Source organism: Sinocyclocheilus anshuiensis, unplaced genomic scaffold, assembly GCF_001515605.1.
Source record: "Sinocyclocheilus anshuiensis isolate Anshui unplaced genomic scaffold, SAMN03320099.WGS_v1.1 scaffold685, whole genome shotgun sequence".
In the NCBI taxonomy this organism is placed as follows: Eukaryota; Metazoa; Chordata; class Actinopteri; order Cypriniformes; family Cyprinidae; genus Sinocyclocheilus; species Sinocyclocheilus anshuiensis.
The window spans coordinates 359,295-381,118 of NW_015539864.1; the positions used below are offsets into that span (position 1 = coordinate 359,295).

The following is a 21,824-nucleotide window of genomic DNA, read 5'->3' on the forward strand; positions in this document are numbered from 1 at the left end:
TATCGCTTCGATAGACCAATCTACTTCGAGTGTAAACTAAACGAGCCAATGCACATTGGCATGCAATTATTGCATCCAGCTGCCGCTGATCACAGCGTGAGTATAATAAGGCAGCATGTGCAATGCATACCAGCTTTTTCGCTTCGGAGCCGAGCGACAACATCGTTCTGCTCTATGTTTATTTTGAGAACTACAAGTTCAGCACGCTCTCGGAAGCTTTCTGTGTTGGCGGGACGGCACTTCAGTGGTGGTCGTTCCAGTGTCGAGTGGGTTGCACACTTCATGCTGCACTACCCCCTGTCGTGTTGCAAAGCGGCCATCTCCCCTGTGCGCCTCAGCACTAAAAGAGCATTTCCTAAAAAGAGCAAAATGAATCCGCGGGAACCGTGGAAGGCTGGGTTCCATATTGAGACCTAAGCGGTTCTCGTATGTGTATAGCCGACGGTATAGCCATAGAGCCCGTGTTTCCCCGGCAGACTTCTGCCTTTCCAAGAGGGTTACAATCACCTCCATTTCTCCATATACACCTAAACGGATGCTGTATGTGTATTTGCTTCCGAAACCTCCTTCGGGAAGGTTGGGGCTTCCGCAGCGTCCCTGTTCCAAGTGGAGCGGGTACGTTTTCCCAGTGTTATCCAGTCTCACTTAGTAAGGTAGTGCTTTGAAAAATGCTGAGTGGAACTACTTGTCCCGAGCCCCGGCCTAAACCAGATAGGGGCGCAGGCGGCTCGCACAGGGCACTGGAAGGGGCAGCACCATGGCGCTTTGGTAGGGATCCCAATCGTCGGTCACGACGTGACGTCTCTGTTCCCTCCTTCAGGGAACGAGGGTTACCATACGTAACCGAGACGTTTCGCAGGACTGCTTAATTTTTGACACGCTGATAAAGAAACGATAAAGGAACATAAATGATAAAGTCTAGTGTTAGGGTTAAAGAATATATTGTTCAAAGAGGGGAAAGCACTTCTCTTTCTTTTATGTGTGTATCTAACTCCAGTATTACTAAATGTAATGGCAGTGTCCCTTGCACTTCAAATGATATTGCTTGTATTTTTGTATTTTCAAATTACTTCCATTTTAATTAAATATATTTCTCACACAAGTATTTTGTATTTTAAATTAAATACATTTGATGAGCAAGTATTTGTAATTTGTAACAATATACTTTTTGATGTATTTGTGCTCATCTCTGCTTATTGTCTCAGGCATGCCAATGGAGAGACATTTGACATTTCCATGTGAGTGACCTTCACCCAGACGAAGCAGTCTGGAGTGCTCTCTGCAGCAAACATTTATGGCCACGTGTCATTGGGGAGAGACTGCCTTGATGAATTCTTAAGGAGTCTCTCATCCCTCATCTTGGCTTTAAAAGGGTGATCAGCAGAGGTTGTCCCCATGTACCTTGCTTAAAGGTTAAACCTGTTTATCCTTGAGCCCTTTCATGGGGACATGATGAGCTGCTCTTAGATCATAGTTTCCATAGCCTTGTAATTATACAGTAGTTCTCCTCACCTTTATGACGGTACATGTCTGTTGTGAGCTCCTACTGAAACTGAAACATTTACCGTTTTGCTACCATTTTGAAATGGCTAGTCATTCTTAAGGCAGTTGTTCACCAAAAAAAATTGTACTCACCTTCATGTTGTTCCAGGTCAGTATTATTTTCTTTCTTCCAGGAGATAATAGGATATAGACCAACAGACCAATGTTTGTTATTCCCCTCCACTGCTCTTAAATATAATATGACAGATGTTTGATCCATGCGACTTTAGTTTATTTCAGAGCTTCAGCAGAGGGGAAGATTAGCAATAAATAGTCACTTAAATTTTGGTCTTCTTGTATGGTATTTCTTCGCGTGTCTTGGAAAATATATATAGAGAGAGAGAGACAGAGAGAGCACAATGATTTCACAGCAGTATGTGAGATCTGACAGAGAAAAAGAGCTGATTTTAGTCACTCATAAAGCGAGTGGAAGCTCTGTTCCTCACTGGGACAGCCGCAGACAGTGATGGACAGCTGGGAGCTAGTGAATCCATGTGGGCAGGCCATAAATTACCCAATGAAATGGAATCTGATGGAGGTATGTGAGCAGGCCCAGTCCAACATAATGATTGTGGAAATGAACTCTCTGGAGTGAAACACAGTGGGCATTGAGGAATTGTGCTAGTCATTTTAACTAAATCCGAGAGGGAGTGTAATACAGATTATAGATACAGTATGTGTTTTACATGGATACAACCATTAATAAATCAACTTAAGGCCCTGTTCTCCATTTCTTCTGTCAGGGTTATCAGACTGTTGGTTTAAAAACAGAGTAAAATTAAATTAATTGAAACAAAGTACACAAACTATAACAAAAATAAAACTAAAAACAAAGGTTGAGAAGCTAACTGAGACAAAATAACCAACAAAAATAAATAATGATTTGAGCAGTCATCAAGCACTCCTCACATGTCAGAATAATCTGACCTGTCTGTCTGTGTGGGAGAACACATCCCACAGGCAATATGGCATGATGAGATGCCAGTAATATTTTCTTATTCTGACACAAATGAATTTGCAGTGACTGCAAGTAAATGGCAGAATACTCTTTATTGTGTTAGAAACAATTAACTTTCATTTAACTTTTGTACAATAGGCTCTCGATTTTATGAGTGCACAGGCATGTCATTGCTTTGCTTTGTGTATTTAAATGTTTTTTACAAAAAAAATTTGTAAACGTAATGCTGCACATTCTTCGCATTCAGAGGGGGAAAAAATTAGCCAACTTACTAGATGGCCATAAATTCAGCTCTAGTTGTCCAGACCCTCTTTTTGTTGTTGTTGGCATCTTGAGTGACACTAAGCCCTCTTTTACTTCACTGGCTGAGAGCCAGCTGTCCTTACAGATTCCAAACCGTCTTTCATCTCCTCTCCATGCCTGCTGCCCTCGCTTCGTCCCTGACCCCCCTCTACCCACCAGCCCCTATACCTCCTGATCCCTAGCATATCCAACTGCCTGGTTAGTGAGGTGCCTGTCCCACCAAGAGTATCCCAGAATACACTGCTACAGGCCATTCAAGCTCTGTTGGATGTCATTGTTTCATGATTGTGGATCCTTAGATCCACAGTTCAAGCCCCATATTCAGTGCACTCCACTGAGTGTCTAGTGTGTGTATGTGAGCGAGAGTCAGATTTCTAATAATAATAATAATAATTAGTAATAATAATCATCATCATCATGATGTGTTGTTATTGTTAACTAAAACTATTTAAAGTCAATTAGTTAAGTGGAATACTGAAAATACAAAATATAAAGAGAAGAAAAACGAAGATTGAAAAATGAAAATAAATGTTCATGTTTTTTTTTTTAATTGCTAAAATTGCTAACTAAAACTGACAAAAAAAAACATTAAAATGACAAAAGCACATGATAAAAGCTTTAAAAACATAAAATTAAGCATGAAAATTATAAAAACACTAATTCGAAATATGAATACATTTTATAATATTGTAATACTAATTATAAAATAATAATGTTGTTGTTGTTGTTGTTGCCATTATAGCATTTTAGGTAAACACTTTTTTTTTTAGGTAAACAGTGTACAGTATTTAGTACAAGGAGACTCTGTCTCCCATCACTCTTTCAGAGAAGCACAATGCCATTTGAGACCACTTATTACTGTCAGTAGTCTCAAAATGGCTGCATTGGCCTAATAGAAATTAATAGTAGCTATCCAGGTCCATAAATGTTGAACGTTTAGTGTGTGTGGCAAGGGAGCTACAACGTATGTAATTGTAAGTGTCCAACTGAAATGTGTGCAGCTCCAAGCTTTAGGCCTGAGAGTCATTCAATGTATCTATATTCTTGTCTAGTTATAATGAAAGGAACAGAGTAATAAGACCTACAGTAATGTCCTCTGGGGTTTGGTTAAGTGTAGGAGTGTTTGTTTGCATTAGCTTCCCGTCTCTGGTGACCTCACTCTGTCACCACACTTTTCATGCTGTCTCACGGGGAAAACACATGCATGCTTACATCCAGACAACGCCCAGCCACAAACTAAAACACACACTCGTACTATTTTACCTTCCTCCATCTGTTCACATTCACAGCCTTTTCCAAAGAAACTGAGAAACTAACTTAATCTACAGTCAGCCGGTCATTATCGCAAAATAAACCAAGACAGGCTGATCAGGACCCGACAGGCAGGGGCGCATTAACGCACGGGCTTCATGGGCTGAAGCCCAGGGGCCTACACTAGGGAGGGGCCTACTGGCTGGAGGTAAATTAGATTTTTCGAATAATTATTTGTATATATGGGAGTTTGCAGCAGTGACAACAGCATCCTGTAACTCAAACACTCATCAGCGACGCCCTGCTTGTAGTATATGTAGTGAATGGTTCAGTTTAGGTTTCCCCCACAGAGTTTGTATAGTCAGTATGTTCCACCGATATACTGTGAGCGGAATGCACAATGCGCTGGTAAAGAAGCCCAGCACGAGAGCTATTCTGTGTATGTCTTTATGCTATGATTTAATAATGCGAGCACGGCATGTTTCTAAATAAAATGCAGTTAACAACCACCAAAAACAGCCCACATTTATGCCAACTTGCCAAGTGATGGTTTCGATCTAATAATGATAAATAATGAATATTTTGTGTAATTTATGGTGTTTAAATCATACCTGTAAATCATACCTTTGATGGCTTTTTTTTCATATTGCCTCCGTATAATGCCTGTAATAATATAGTGTTTAAGGCTATAATTAAAGTCTATAATTCTGCTGCTCCACAAGCGCCACCTTCTGGCAAAGAGTGAATTTGCATATTCACTTGTATTCATATTTTAAGCAGAACAGTGTTGTAAATGTTAACTGGCATGTCAACAAGAAAAATTCTAAATTCAACATAAATAATTGTCAGGAAGCTAAATAAAACAAAAAATAAAAAATATCTAGGGCAAGTGGACCTACCATAATGCTGTTGCCCAGGGGCCTCTGGAAGCAGACACATGCACAGCTGTGTAGGAAAACTTTGCCGTTTAGCGGTCATTATACAAAAGTATGTGACCGCACACTTCGGTGATTGAATAATCAAAATCAAGTATTCCAGAGAGCTGTGTAATAAATATTTATACAGTATTTGCACTGGCATATAGACTGGAGCTGATTTTATATTGCCACTCAATTGGACAGACTTGCCAGTCAAAGGCCGTCTCAAATGCCTCACTTGATGTGAATTTGCACTGGTCGTCTCGTGTCCATGAAATCCACAAGATTTTAGGGTGTCCCATTTGTTTTTTAGACTTCAGAAAGGTGCTCACTTAGTGCCACTTAGCAGCTATTATATGCTCAGTGTGGATGAGGACAGCAGGATCTCTCACACAGCAAATGTAGTATATGTACATTTATTAAATTTCCATTTATGAAATATATTGCCATATGAAGTATATATGACATATATCAAAACATATATGTGCATATAACAACATATAACATTTAGAACAATTTCATATATAAAATTTCTGTATCCGATCTTACTGTGCATACATCATAGTGGTTAGTTAGTCTTTAATTTATTAGTCATCTCCTATGAAGATTCTCAAGCAGGCAGATGAGTTGAACAGATTCCCTAAACCGACTGAAAACAGGGTGTTTCAGTGCGGTGAGTTTTTTTTTTTTCTTTTACAGTAATGCCAAGCACCCTCCCTTTCTCCCTCCCTCTGTCTTGACCTGTGGGCTCTGATAAGGCTTGGCAAGTCTGTGTTTGTGTTCAACTTTGAATATACACATACCACAGCCAGCACAGGCTCCAGTCAGGCGTGCTATCTTAAAGAGTTAATTCACAGAATCCCCTTGCTTATGGAGAGCACTCCCACTTTCACTACCACCTGCTGCCTTAATGTGCATATATATATATATATATATATATGTGTGTGTGTGTGTGTGTGTGTGTGTGTGTGTTCCACTCTAACCTTCTTTACCACACACATACACACATACACATGAAAGTATTTTGACTCCATCTTTCCATCCTCTCAGTTCTCTTTTTCATTTTTTACCTGAAGGCCGCTGCACCCACGTCTTCCTCTCACCTCACACACACAAGCGCTCACACACTCCGACACAGCAAATTCAGCCATGCTAGACTTTACTGCCCTTTCTAAATCCCATTGAGTTCAGCTTTAGTCATGTGCAGGCATGTAATGCAACTTTGAATCTGGCTGCATGAGCCAAGCACAACTCGCGCTCTGATGTGGACCACCACAGCCTGCGGGGCTTACCTGCATCCTCTCTCACTCTCTCTCACCATCTCAGCCTCTGATTCCTTTCATCTGCCCTTATCAGCCTCTGTCAGTGCTCAGCCACTGTACCTCCCCTTCTTCCACTTAACAGCAGGAGGTCAGGGAGAGAGATTCAGACACCTCTCTTAGGGACTGCAATTACTTCCAGTCAGGAAATCTTCAAAGACAGAGTGTGTGATTGAGGGAAAGCATGTTCGTAGATTTGCTCCTTGTTTTTTGTGCTGTGCTACATGTGTGCTACAGACACTCTGGACCAAGAAAAAAAAATAGCATCCCCTGCTTATTATTAGTTTTGTCCTGAATCCAAACACACTGTTTTCCCATTATTCAAATTGACTTTGGACCTGTCGGGAAGAAGTTACTTCATGAAATATTAATGACAAAAAAACGGCAGAGAGATGTGAGAAATGAACACACAGGAAAGGCAAAATGATTAAATTAAATTGATTTTGGTAGTACTCAATGACCACTAATCGCACTCTCTCTACACATACACACTCACGTGCTTCATGCGGCTCCGCAAAGATTTATGGCTGCTTTTCCATACAGCTTTTATATATTTTTCAAATTAGCTGACACCGTGGCTATGACTGCGAAGATAAACAAATCCTTTGAGAAATGATGTATTACTTAAAAATACCAAAGGCCTGGAATCAAGAGTTCAAAAAACCAATACATAAAGTACTTTTTTATATATAAACAATGCGACAGTTTCAGTCTAATACAATTCTTATTTAAATATATCTCGCAAATATTTGCAGTGTTATCAGATTCTAACAAATGAGAGGAAAAAATAAGCATTGTCTGAAGACAGAGAGATTGAAGGAGAGTTGTTGAGACAAAAGAAGTGGAGTAGAAGATAAGACATTAAATGGTGCGCTTAGAGAAAGAAAAGGAGGCAGTGACAGATGGTTTGTGAGGCGTAAATGGAAGAAAATTGAGTAGACTACAGCTCCAGCACTATAATCTCATCCAGTTTCTGACCCAGCATAAACACAGCAGCTATGAACTCCAATTCAGCCTTTTATTGGCAAATCACTGCTTTCCACTCATAACCTGTACCCCTTTGTTGGATTTTTATATAAACACACGTCATGCATATCAAAGGAACATGTACACACAATCATTATGAGCTGAGGGCTGTCTCTCTGCATGCCTGAATGAATAATCCAGCACGTCCCACATCGTGTGCCATTTTCAATTTGGGGGCCGTCATAATCTGTATATATGTAATTGAAGACATTCATTGTTGTGCGTGTGGGTGTACGTACATCCGCTCGCACTATTATTTCCAAGCCCTCGTACGGTAGATCAAACAGGTGCGGTGTGGGTTTCATTACTGTAATGTGACCGCAAGTAATTTGCGTGAAAGAGCGACCAGTACGTATGGCTCCGATTAACCATTGAAAATGTGTTTTTGTATACGTGTGTGTGTGTGTGTGTGTGTGTATATCTGAAGCGACCTCCCTCGGAGAAGCTTGGTTTGAAGTCAAGGTCGTGGGTCTCTCCCAGGGCCAACGAGCCTCCATTGACCAATTTGTCTTTGTTAGTGGAACATAGCTACAGAGTAGCCTAAAAGTACTTCAGAAAGCAGCCCGCCATCTACATGTGTGTGGCGTCATTGATCTCACTCATAATTAGCGCAGAGAGGAGCTAGATGCAGAATTCCAGCACGTTGCCCGATGTGAATAATTTAGCGAGCACAGCATGAAGTCATCCTTTGAAGTGCAGCTTTGAAGACCCCCCCACCCCAGTCTCAAACACCCCGCTGTTTTCAAAGCAACTCCCAAAAAAACAGCTAACGGTGTTCACTTTCAGAAAGCATTCTATTGACTTGGACACTTGAGTTCACCTGCACACTTTGACTTGATGTGTGTAAGAACACTTCCTCTAACTCTGTCTTTGGTCCTGTCCAGTCTTATCCTTAACGCACACACGTGTGCACAAGGCAAACAGACTTCCTCTGCAAAAATCGTACACAGATGCTCACATTCTCAGTGTTTTGACAAACACTCTTGTCCTGTTCCAAAACAGTGAGCTGAATACCCAGGCATCACAGACAGACTCCCAAGATGGCAAGGGAAATATTAATTACAAGTAAACGTATATTTCATTCACTGAGATGTATTGTGTATTTTCATGCTTGAAAGTATATTGATACCAGTTGAGTCGAGTCTCTCCAGTGCATAGTGCTATTTGTGTGGCACACAAGTTGCTGCTGATGTCCATGATTAATCCAGCACGTCCCACATTGTGAGCTGTTCTCAATTTGGGGCCCGTCATGATCTGTATATGTGTAATTGAAGACATTTATTGTTGTGCATGTAGGTGTATGTATATCCGTTCACATTTCCAAGCCCACGTATGACAGATCAAACAAGTGCGGTGTGGGTTTCATTACTGTAATGTGGCAAAATTTGTGTGAGTTGTGTATTTTCATGCTTCAAACTGTTTTGGAACTAGTTGGTACTCTCCAGTGCATAGTGTTATTTATGTGGCATATAAGTTGTTGACGATGTAGAGCATTCCAAATTGGACACTTCTGAGGTTCCGTTACGGTTCTGATGTAGGCAGCGTAGTTTTGGAACACAACTTCTCTCTCTCCTTCTGGGTGGAGGGCTTGTGCTAAGAAGGCAGTAGGAAGTTAGTGGAGTTCACAGTTGACAAGGAGACTTGTGGTGGACTCTAATTTGAGCACTCACAGTGGATGACAGTGGTTTGTGGTGGCACGTTATTTCTGCTCCGTCAACGAATCGCTTGTCTCACCCTGATGCCCTCTCTCTCTCTGTCTTGTTTGCTTTCTCTATGGGAACCAAGAGCCAGCAACACCATTCAATTCAGCATGCTATATGAAATTCTGAGGCCTAGCTTAGCAGGTGTCATGTATCTTCAGCTCTCTGTGCCATTCTCTGTGGTTCTTGCCATTTAATGTGATTTGTGTGCTTCTGCTAAGAATATAAATGTGAATATAAACTCTACCTGACACTGGGAGTATGGAATGTTTTATCTTTTTCATTTTAACATTTTCCAATCACATATTCCTTATTTCTGGGCTTTCATAAGTGTCAGGCCAGATGTTTTGAATTTCTTGTGGAGTAGTTTATCTTGTATTTAAGGATGCCCTGCTTTCTGTTTGCTAAACGAACAGTTTTACCGTAGTGCTGTATTACATTTATGCAGTGTTGACCTGCTCAAATGAATGGAGAAACATGCTGAAGCAACAAGCTCTTTTAACACACTTTACATTTCAAAACTAGCTGTTAAAATTTTATGTTTCTTCCATCATTAAAGCAGGTAGCTATTCAATAGCTTGTAAATTCCTTGTTGACAATAGCTGCACATTTATTAAAATTTCAAAGGTTTGCTGATTCATATCAAAGTGTCATTTTAAAAACATGATAATGTTACATAGACTCAACTATTTGGAAGGTGTTTTTATTAGAACCTATTAGTGGAGAGTTAGATGTTAAAAGACATCCCTATTTACCAAATGTGAATGTGCCAGTGAGCACGTCTGCACTGATGCTTGTCTTCCCTCCTCCAACATTTTGCAATTCACTTTCAGAAAATATTAAGATATTGTTGTCTACAAATGCACCCTTTAGTGATGGTTCCTGCTGACCCTCCTTTCCTGGTGCCCCCTTGATCCTAACCAGCATTAAAAAAAGATCAAAAAACTCTCCATACCTTTTTTTTCACTCTAGGGCCTGATAAAAGACCCCCTGTGTTCTAATTATTGCTAACCAGAGGCTTGATCTTTCCAGCCTGTTACAGGCTTCAGTCACTGTGTTTCTCAAAAAGTGGACAAGAAGTTTTGTAAGCTTTTTCTCAGTGTGTAACAGTTGTCACATGGTTTTAGGTCATGTTTTCTCCTCTTTTAACTTCATTATTTATTGTTACTGTCATCGCTTATTGTTGTTTACCTATTTACATTTTTATCTGGCATATGTATATGATTCCAGCCTCTCATAAAATAAAAGAAAAAAATCTTTGAAGAGTACTAGTAATGCTGCAGTCTGAAGAACAAGGTAAGGGCATAAGGGAAACAATAGGGCAGCAGTGGAGTCTGGTGGGGTTTAGTCAATCTGCTCTTGCTATTAGTGCACCATTAAAATATGTCCTGCAGGGAGAATATTAAAGCACAACATTGACGATCAAATCCAAACCTGGGGCCAAGTGAGCTCATCACACAGCTCAAACCCACATCCTGTGGCATTTCCACACTGTGTTTAACATGCACACAGGCACAAATATACAGCAAAGCTATCAGAAACACTCTTATACATGCTTTTTCCCCACATACACTCAGCATTACAGGCACGCAAATTCACAATTGCTGTGGCTATAGGATTAACCGGGGTATATTACCTGGATTCAGAATTGAAGAGGTAAAGTCACAGATAGAAAACCAGGAAATAACTTTAGTCACGGTGGTTAATGACTTGTTCACGCACAGTTTGGTGACAGTTAGTCTTAACTGGCTTTTATTTACATTATTAATGGTATTAGTGATGCTGTACCTGTTTTTACAGGCAAATGTTCTCAGAATAAAAGGTATATTTCACATTTTTTTTAAACAAGTTTACAAATGTCTGAATAGAATCCACAGCAGTTTGTGAAATCATTTTAACAGTGTGTGTGAAGATGAGTATTAGTTTTTCATTAGGAATGAATACTAGGGAACAAAAACAAAAAGATATATTGATGTAGTTTTTATTTTTAAAACTTACTGGGATGCACCCAACAGTCATTTCATCATGTGATTCGATTAATCGATTTGCTTAAGTTGTCTGTGCCATATAATCATTCTGGCAGCATGTGTTTGGGCTGTTTATCGATTCTGAACTGCTGCTAGATTGCCCCCTTTTCTCACAGCTGAATATATTTGCACTTGAATTATCAGAATGCTACATTACTATGTGCCAGACGGTTCTGTGAACCACCCTTTGATAACATTACTTAAGGTGAAAATCATCTGAGAATAAAATATTCAAAAGCAAATATTAATTGTTTAACAATCAATGCTAATACGTAAGATATGAAGCAGTTCTTTTTTCCTAATTGTTCGTAATATCAGTTTGATTTTTCCTTGTTTATTTCTGCCTAATTTACTTGATTAAAAAGATAAAAAATAGTAATTTAATATCCTATTTAGCCAAAGGTATGGATAAAGAGGTAGAATGCTGAATAAACTAAACATATCTCTTGTTGTGTGTGAGATTTATAGGTTATTATAGCAGTAATGAGATGTTGTATAGATAAACTGATCACTAAACGAGTATTGCTGATTACATTTTTACGGCTCATTCTTTTTCTTTGATTACTGTTTGATTGGTTTGGTGTAGTCTAATGGTTAAAGATTCAGGCTGATAACTGAAAGGTTTTCCATGAACTATGACATTTCTGGCCTTGAGCAAAGCCTATCCTCAGGTTGCTAAAGGGGGGATTGTTAGGTACACACACACACACACCATGATGTCTGTGTGCAGAATTGCAGACAGGCTGTCAGTGAATGTTTTGTCTGTTTGTCTGTATATATATTAATGCATATATACAGACCAACACACACTGACGGCCTGCCTGGAACGCTCCAAACACAGACAAGCAGTCATACAAACTATGAACTTGCTTATCCAATCATATTAGAGTATTGCATCTAACTGTTGTATACTATTGTATATCAAATGCATAAATTAATATTACATATTTAGAATCACAGTTATTGATATTCATTAGGTCATGCTATACATTTTTAATTGTGCCTCTTCATCTTTACAAATTCAGCTCCACGATGATATACTATGCAGTTGCTCACCCACACAACCCTCTCTTCCTGTCCTGCAGGCATCCTGTACAAAGGCAACGGTGAGAACGTCTTCATCTCCCAGCAGCCTCCAGTGATCAGCACCATCATGGGTAATGGGCGCAGGCGCAGCATCTCCTGCCCCAGCTGTAATGGCCAGGCTGATGGCAACAAACTGCTGGCTCCAGTGGCCCTCGCCTGTGGATCTGATGGCAGCCTGTTTGTCGGTGACTTCAACTACATCAGACGCATCTTTCCCTCGGGAAACGTTACCAGTGTTATGGAGCTGAGGTAAGAAACACAAGCTAGTACAAGATGAATGGAAGGAAATTAAAAGAGGTATAAAAGAAAGTATAATGTAGCCTTTGTGCTAATGATATGAACGTACATGATAAATTGTTAGACTGCAATATGGGGCATAAGGCTCATGTGGTCTGAAAAGAACGTGCTGACACTGACAGAGTTCTCGTCTGTAGAGGGTGACTCATTACTGGTGCTCTCGCCCCCTTAAGCCAAGAAGAAATGCATATTCCCATACCTCGTTTTTTTATGATCTACCACAAGCCTTCTATTAAGCTCGTCCAGCCCACATCAAAGGCTGTGTGTGTGCGGGTCTGTGTGTGTGTTTATTTACGGGGCTCAGAGAAATAACAGTGTGAGTATCTCTGCCAACTAAACTAAACTCTTTGTTTCTTCACAGAGATTAATCAGAGATTTTTAATATAGCCTCAAAGCTTATAATTTAAAGAAGCTGTTGATTCTAAGTATGTTTGTTCTTTTGTTGAAATATAATTGTATTTTGTTGGTTTCAGGACATTTATATGCCACCAAATCTATTGTGGTTGAGTTTAATTTCAATTTCATTTGACATTCAAAATGTAGATCTTGTCATTCAGTTTGCATACTACTGGCGGCACAACATCAGTATATTATAAAAATGCATTTTTAGTATTAAAATGTTTGAAACTCTTAATGCAAGCTAAAATGTAAATATATGACAGTTTTTGAGTAATCACTGAAAAAGTACTTTTAAGTTTTTAGTTCTTTTGTGGAACACACAGGAGTTATTTATGCATGTCTTAGCTGTTTTTCTTTTTCTTTTGTCATATGAAGCTCAACAGCCCCAGTCTCCACTCACTTTCATTGTATGGAAAAGAGCAGTCTGCACATAATATAAAATGAACTCCTTTAATGTTTTTCAGAAGATACAAACACATTCATGTTTGGAGTGACATGAGGGTTAGTAAATGGTGACAGATTTCCCCTTGAACAGGAAAATATCTCCAAAAGCAGTCAAATGTTCCATCTCTGTAATATAAAAATTAGTTTTGATTGTTCAGTATGTTTTTTTATGAGATGAAAAAAAAAATGTTAGAAAATTTTAAGAAGTTTAATTTCACCATACAGAGTGCAGCATGCTGATACTGATTTAATAATCTAAACTATCTGAAATATTCAAACTATATTCCCTCCTGACTGTGATCACAGTGTGTCTATAATCTAAACACCATGAAGTGCAGAGCTGATACATTACAAGCATGAGGTGAACACATGTGCCCTTTTCTTTCAAACCTCAAGACCTGTAATTTCCTTTCCTTAGATCTAGAGTGGGCTCACACATCCACAGAGAAAGAGACACGTAGATATTCTTTCAAAGTGCTCTCAGGGTTCCTCTATATGAAATCAGAGCCGTGTCTCGGGTCTTTTATAGACTCTCGCTGAAATGATCATAAATTCTTCCCTCACACTCGTCGGGGCCTAGAGGGCCGTCCATGTCACTCTCCTGCAGCACCTCATTTAGCCATTGCGGTGATACATGACCTCTACCTCTTATCTCCTCTCTTTCCTTATCTCTTATTCCTTTCTCTTTTGGCCTAAATCGTCTGTCTCGTCCTTTTAGCTGCCTCTCATTTTCCATCTCATGTTTTCCCTGCTTGTGTCTTTCTATCATTGACACTTACTGTATTTTTAACCTTATCTTATCATCTTCTGTGTCTTCCATCTGCCCCCAACTTGATACCAGCGCAAAAAATCTCTCATATGTGCGCTCACACGAGGTCTCTATAAATGGCCCAGCACTTAACAGGTTTCAGTATCATCTTTGTGTGTCTGCTGCTCCTGTAAATTAAATTCTTTCATTAAAGCAGTAAAACACATGGATGAAGCAAATGAAATGGTGGTCCTCTGTGTGACATATTCACAGCGTGGCTCCTGTGCGGTTAAAGGCAATGTTTAAGGAATTGCTTTTCATTGTCTGGGACACAATCAATTTGCTATTATGGGCCAGTTAACCTCAGCATGTGCTGTGAGCTCATACTGCTCTTCAGTTCCCAGGTGGAATATTCACACATCTAGCTCTGTTTAAGAAACAAGACAAAGTACAGTTAACAGACCCGTCTTGCTGCATTATTTGCCATCTATGTGTGAGGAGGAGAGATTAATATATGCACACCTGTTTTTTTTCCCTTTCTTGACAAGATTTATGTGCTTCTGCTGTTTTACTCTCTCTCCCTTTTCTTATATCTCTTATTTCTGCTCTTTTTTTCCTCTGCTACCCTAAGAAATAAAGATTTCAGACATAGGTAAGCCATTTTAACTCTGTCATGGATGCACAGGACCTTTCAGTCTGGTGCAGGCCATTCTTTATACAAGTGTTTGTCTCCTCATAAGTGTTGTTGCATGCCATCAGAAGTAATGTAAATGTGTGTCATCTGCCCCAGATGTTTATGGAGTACCAGTGACATTTTGTGATAAGTTTGTTTGATTTTCTTGGTATTATTTAATTCACATAATTTGCTTTAAAGCTTATTGCCCAAATCTCTACAGTGAAGTCCGAAAGTCTAAGACCACTAGTTTGTTTTTTAATTAGAAATTATATTATCGGCATAATTTGTTATGCTGATAAAAGTGTGAAGTTTAATTGTTTTTCATACACTCTAGCTGCATGATTTCCACATTTGTGTAAATCCTGAACATGTGAACCAGCATAATTTTAAAAGCTTCCAAAAAGCAGCCTGCGTGTGCAATGGGAGGAAGTCTGATCTTTTATACAAATAACTCAGCTGGTCCGTTTTTAAATCATAAACTTTATTTCCATGATTAAATTGCATCTTATTTCCAAGATTTTCAATGTGGTCTTAGACAATTTGACTTCACTATATATTGAGAAGTTCTTCAGATGTTTTTGTTAATGGTGCAGGAATGAAGTACATCCCTTGAAAGCACTACTGTACAGGTTATGACAACAGATCTGAATTCCTGACAAAATCGTTAGAATAACTGACCATTGTGGCTATCATTTTTCTTCAAACACAATCTTAGTATGTCAGTGGTTTATAAATCAACATCACAAAGTTCCCAAGTCTTCCCAACACAATGAGAAATTCCTTTCAGCCCTGTGTAATCTCTTTCTCCACTTTTGTGGATATAAGGGTAACTTAGCTGAGGCATTTATGTAGAACACAAGTAAAATATTTTCTTTTAATGTGGCATATTGCATATACCAGAAAGACAAAAGATACCTCATGTAGCTTAGAAAGAACAAGGTTGTTTTTTGAATTTCGTCTGCACTTTGATTCTGTGGCCAAATTGGTCAGAAAAGGTTTAAGTAAAATACACAGACGTCCATTTCAGCTGACACTGGTGTAGACCTGTTTTCTCAGTAAGGATTCAGGACATAAACCTCTCTTGACAGGTCTCCAGTACTTAAGTTAACCACTCCAAATGTGTCTGCCCTGGACAAGCAGGAGTTACTGATAAACACTGCAAATAGGCCCTCATCATCCCACACATGTTTGAATAGTTCCAGTTGAGGGGCAATGTACAGAGCGCAGTAGATGTTGATATCCTACATTAAGTTCTGTTTGAAACCTCTGTAGGGTTTAATCACAGACGTATGGAGCTCATGAATGGAAATAAGTGCAAGTAATTTGAAGTGGGCGAGCCAAAGCCATTAGAGCCTGTTGAATAAATTTGCAACCAGGTATAAATTTAGGAATCCCATGGACATGCTAACTATTCCTCTCTGTCTCCTACCAAATCATTTAAAATGGAATTAGAGACCAACTTCGCTATATGGTTACACCGTGTGTGGGCAAAATAGTTCAGTTTAAGTAATTAAATGGCCGCATTTTTAGACACATCAATATTTTTCTAAATGCTTCTGAGAAACAAAAACGTCCCATTAAGCATTAATGACTCTGAATTAATAAGTGCTAAGAGGTATTAATTCACAACCACTGTTGCTGGCTGATGAGCATTACAAGCCACCTAATGGCTAGCCTTCGTCGTCCTCTTGTCCCAGATGTCTCGGCCCATCTATGTGTCATCAAGGCATGCCCATATACCGTAATGCTCCACGGAGCCTCATAAACTCAGGAGATTATTGACCCCAAACCTCAGTGTCCTTAAACCAAGCCAACTCTAAGTCTTTCCCCTCCCTGCTTCACTCCCAGAACTCACATTTGTTTCCATTTGGCACATCAAAATGTTTTATGGTATAATAGTTTTAGCCTGTTTGATTTTTATTTACTCTTAAGTGCAATGTGGCATCTGTGCCACATAGCAACAGTAACTAACATCATCCTGAGACCTTCTTAGCCCTTTTTCTGAGTTGCTGGAAGCATGCTGATTCAACTTATGAACAGTGTAATTAGCACATGTGATTTGCAAATCTACTGTATATTGCTTTTCATTTCTTTTTTGTAAACACACTTCAGTAATGAGCAATGAGCTTCTTTGCTGCCATCTAAACACCACTAAAATGAGGTACCTTAGGTGACCTTCACTTCAGGAGCATGCCTATGATGCCTTAAAATCCTACATCCATAGGCAGCACACTATGTCTTGGAACAGAGCAAATATCTAACCATCTACCATAATAACCAAACAAAGGATCAGCTCAAACATGGAACCCTGTTTTTTGGAACTTTTTAAAAAATATATATAAATAAGTTAGCAGACCGTTACTGTACAAAGCAGAAGCTTCAGCTACAGCAGCCCACATCTGTTTCAAAACATGTATATTGAAAATGGCCTGCCCAGCAGGCAACCCCGTTGCAAGGTGTCTGTGCTATTCTTAGTCCTTAGTCGCTTCTAATTGAAACACTGCGACAAGTTGTTGATTTTTTTCAACAGATACATCACTTCTTGTTGCTTGCTGGCTTTTTCCTCTGTCATAGGGTTGCGGGTGGGAAATGCAGATGATTGAAAGGATGTGACAGTTTGGTGGGCATCATTATGGTTGTGTCAGACGATAGTGATTTCCAGTCATAACACATTAGGTTCACTCTGATAGAGTGCTCAACTCCTTTCCCCTCTAACTGGCCGGGCCAAACAAGTACATTCTCTTCAACAATAAAACACAATAGCCTGAGATCAGTGATCATGTTTTTATACATCTGTAGGCCTTCAACTTATATCGTAAAATTTGTGGTAGCAATATTTTTTTGCGCTTATAATAGTTCACAGTCATAAGAAACTGAGACATCTGCTGAAATAGAAGAAGAAGAAAAAAATAAGTTTTTCATGCTACAATCTCTTCCCAACTTAAATCTGTTCAGTTATTCGTTGCTTCAAGCACTTCAAGCATTGCTCATTCACCCATTCATTTGTTGCTATATCTGTTTGTTTATAAATCATGACTGTTTTTGTGTGCTATTATACTATATGCTCTTCTTGTAATTGTGAAATTTCTACCTTTGTCCTGTTAGCAACAATCCTGCACATAGATACTTCCTAGCAACAGACCCGATGACAGGTCAGCTGTATGTTTCGGACACCAACTCACGACGGATCTTTAGGCCGAAAGCCCTGACAGGAGCCAAAGAGCTGCTGCAGAACGCAGAGGTTGTGGCAGGGACCGGAGAGCAGTGTCTGCCATTTGACGAGGCTCGATGTGGGGATGGAGGCAAGGCCACTGAGGCGCTACTGCTGGGACCCAAAGGTAAAAAGACTGAACACCCGCAAATCAATATGGACACTATAAATATTCAATGTGTCGAAAACTATAGCTGAACATGACACACTATAATAACACAAACACAAATAATATAAAAACCCCTTTTGCTTTTTTTAAATATTGGTTTAGTTAAGCATATCAACACAGCAACAGCCAGCCTTTAAGTAGTTCACACAGACACATACATTTCAATGAGAGACCTAGTGAGGATCAGAGAGCCTGAGGGTTCAGTTCCTTGCCTCTTAGTTTTAGCGCTGACTAGGTTAAAAAAAAACTTTATTACTTGCTCTCAACATCACTCTTAGCTCAGGAATAATTCACCACCCAGAAGCACATTGTGAATAATTCACAGAGTGCTGCGTCTTCAGTGACCTGGAAACCACAGGGGCAAACGTGACATGTGTACCAGTTGTGCTTCGCCTGTTTGTAGGTGCAGTTTGTTTGTCTATTTTAAGCTGTCACATCTGCCCACCACCCATCCACCCACCCTCTTTTTCTACATAGGCATTGCTGTGGATAAGAATGGGTTCATCTACTTTGTTGATGGTACCATGATCAGGAAAGTAGACCGGAATGGCATCATCTCAACAATGCTGGGGTCTAATGACCTCACATCTGCTCGGCCTCTGACCTGTGATACCAGCATGCATATTGGACAGGTATGCATTCATACTCACCTGCTCTACATCACTGTTTAATGCACTTGAATCTTAAATATTAATGTGTCTATTTTGGCTGCCACAAAAGAAAAGCTACAACACTGCTAACCTGAATGAAGTATGATTTATAGAGTTGAATTATTGAATTATGCCACTGGGCTTAAACAAAATATTACAGGGCAGAAAGGCCAAACTTCGATTTATTTCAGAATGCAATCTGTGATTCTCAGTACTAAGATTCAACTGTTCAAACCTAATCCTCTGGCTTTATCACTGAAGTGGTGTTAGGATGAGTGGCCTCGTTTCAAAGATAAAAGCGAGGGCTGGAAGCAATTGAAACTGTTGCCTCATTTGAACTGGAAGGCAGACTTGTTTTTCATGTTGTCCCGATGCAATTTTTCAGATGAGATTTGTTTAATTATTATTAAAAATGCAGTATTATTCCTTTTCCAATTTAATATTGTTTTGTATTTGTTTTATGATAATTATTAAACATTTTTACTATCAGAGGAGCCCTGTAGGTAATAGTTTATTATTTAAAGGACCACAACATTGACTTTCAGAGCTAGCAGACTTTAAGCTGAATTAGTTTGTTTTTCCAACCAAGCACTTATAGTAGACTGTACTATGACCTGCTATCTATCCACTAACCTCAAGACATACTTTAAGGCCCAAATCAGGAACAAAAATCCTGAGATCAGCCCTCTGTGGTAGCCTCCACCCAAATAAAATACAGAGATACAGGAGCTCCCCCCTCTGGCTGCTCTCCCTCTGGTGCTAAATGAATCTAATCACCTAAGCTCAGTAAGCCTTTGGAAAACAAATAATCTGTTAGAATTTCTAGACACAACAAGAGAAATGGTATAAAATAAAATATGATTAAGATGATGAACACTCAAATGAGATGAAGAATGCAGTCAAATCTGTAGGCTAATAAAAGCTATTTTATTGTACTTGGACTGGCTTGCATCATGGGGCCAAGTTGAGATCACATGATCAGCTGACTACTATTATTTTTATATCAGTATCCCACTCCAAGATGACTGCCATATTAGCCAGCTCAGCAAACAAGAAATTTTGTTCTTTGGAAATATAAGCCTATTGTGGGTGTGGGAGTAGGACTCTTATTATGAAGAGGGTATTTTACTTGAAAAGGGCCGATATGTAGTATTTAGTAGACTTTCTCATCCACAATCTTAGGCAGAATCCTTCCTCCCCTCTCTTTCTGTTTTCTGGTCTCCCCACCAACCCCATTTGTCCCTAAGTGATGGAGGTTGGGGATGAGACATAAGTCTGTTGTCTAGCATACCCTTGGGTCCAGGCTTAGTGAAGCTCAATGAGGTATGGCCAGACCCAGACAGTTGGTGTCAGCCTCACAATTACCCAAATGTTTGCTCTTGCGAGTCATCGATGTGCATCATGAAGGATATATACAGCTCAACCTACACAACTGTCACCTACCCATGGGCGGCGCTAGGGAGGGACTAGCGGGTGCTTCAGCACCCCCAAGAAAGAAAAAAGCACCCCCACGGCACCCCTACAGATTTTTTCCTGGAATCAATTATATACTATAGCCTATTGTATTTAAGATGAGAAGAAAAAAAAAACATTTGACTCCTTACGCATGCATAACTCGTGCAATGCAATAACGACGTGATTTGCAGCTGTCGCACTTTTCGTAATGTCATTATAGCATTTTATTTTAAAAATAGAGAGCTTTCTTGCGCTAAGTAGGTCTGTCCCGACCATAGACTGTATAAAAACATGGACGTAGTGTCCGTGACGTCACCTGTAGGTTTCCGAAGAATGTTTTTGAAGCTCAAAGTGGGCGGAGCCGGCCGTCGCCATCTTGGCAGCACGTCATTTCGATAATCGAAAATGGGCAAAGAGGCGGGAGCTGGTTGCTGAAACCACACCCACCTAGCTCGACGGTGGTGACAGCAGCGGCAATCCACCTGTTGCTCAAGTGGCCACGCCCTTAATTATGCAGAACTTTAAGGCTTAATATAATTTAAACGGATGAGTTATAAAAACTTCACCCCCCTCACAGTTGTCATGAAGGGCAAAATTAGCTATATAGACCAAAACCACTTTTTGTACCAGGCTGTAAACATATTTTGTTTTGCTGTAAAGTTGCATTTTACAGCATTTTAACACGGGGAAAAAAACTCCCTTTTGGAGCCAGCCTCTAGCGGCCAGTCGATGAATTGCAGTTTTAGTCACTTCCGTGTTGGTTTCACGAGAGAGACCGGAAGGTTGCCGCTAGGTCCCAACTAAAGATTTTTCTAGTCAACTGGTCGCACGTTATATTAAATTGATTAATATAATATATTAACCATTCTTTAATATATATGCAGCCGTATTAGGCTATAGCCTATTCCGCGCTCAAGCTCGCGCATAAAGCAATTGCCTCAAAGCACCGGCAAAGTGATTATCAACATGTCGGGGGAAAAGAAGACATTTTAATTATTTATTAATAAACTAGTGCTTTCTGAGTCAGTGTCGGGTGCAAAGATGAAATTGCCGAATGCCGACGCTGACTCGCCATCTCCACATAGACATGCCTTTAATAGAAATGCACCTTTTCATACGGACTACAAAATTCAAGTATATCACAAAATCGAGTGGGCGAGTTTTCCTTATATTTATTTTATTATTCATATAAAAAAATAATAATAACCTGTTTTGGTTATATTTACTATTAATTGCAGGACTCCAGACTGCGACCATTTTTTCTGCCTGTGTGACAAAATTTTGGTGCTGGTGCGACCACCGCGTTATTCAACTCATAAGCGCTGCCATTTCTGTTGCATATGAAAAACATCAAACAGCAGCGCTTAGAGTGTAGAGCTGTCAGCAGGAGCGCCGTGCGCGCAGCAAAAATTACACGAATATTGAGGAAACAATGGATGGTTTTCACGCTAAAGTAAAGTAAAAGACCGCTTCTTAAAACAGAGAAGGTGAACATGTTGGTATTCTTGTGGGCGGAAAAAAACATGCAAGCACTGTCACCGGCAGCAAGTTTAGTTTTACTTTTCTTTTTGTTTTCATTTTGAAAAACTTATCTTTGCTGTTTACCTCACGTTACACTATGGAGGCTCTCTTTTATTATTTTTTTT

At 39.6% G+C, this 21,824-nt stretch overlaps 1 protein-coding gene across 1 annotated transcript in view; it reads left to right on the top strand.

Annotated features, from left to right (window-relative positions):
- Positions 1-21,824, top strand: part of LOC107684973 (teneurin-3-like) — a 323,878-nt gene that overhangs the window by 290,778 nt on the left and 11,276 nt on the right. The window contains exons 23-26 of the mRNA XM_016481367.1: positions 12,129-12,378; positions 14,649-14,669; positions 17,799-18,031; positions 18,551-18,705. Of these exons, the coding sequence (XP_016336853.1) occupies positions 12,129-12,378; positions 14,649-14,669; positions 17,799-18,031; positions 18,551-18,705 (659 nt within the window). The remainder of the gene's footprint in view (positions 1-12,128; positions 12,379-14,648; positions 14,670-17,798; positions 18,032-18,550; positions 18,706-21,824) is intronic.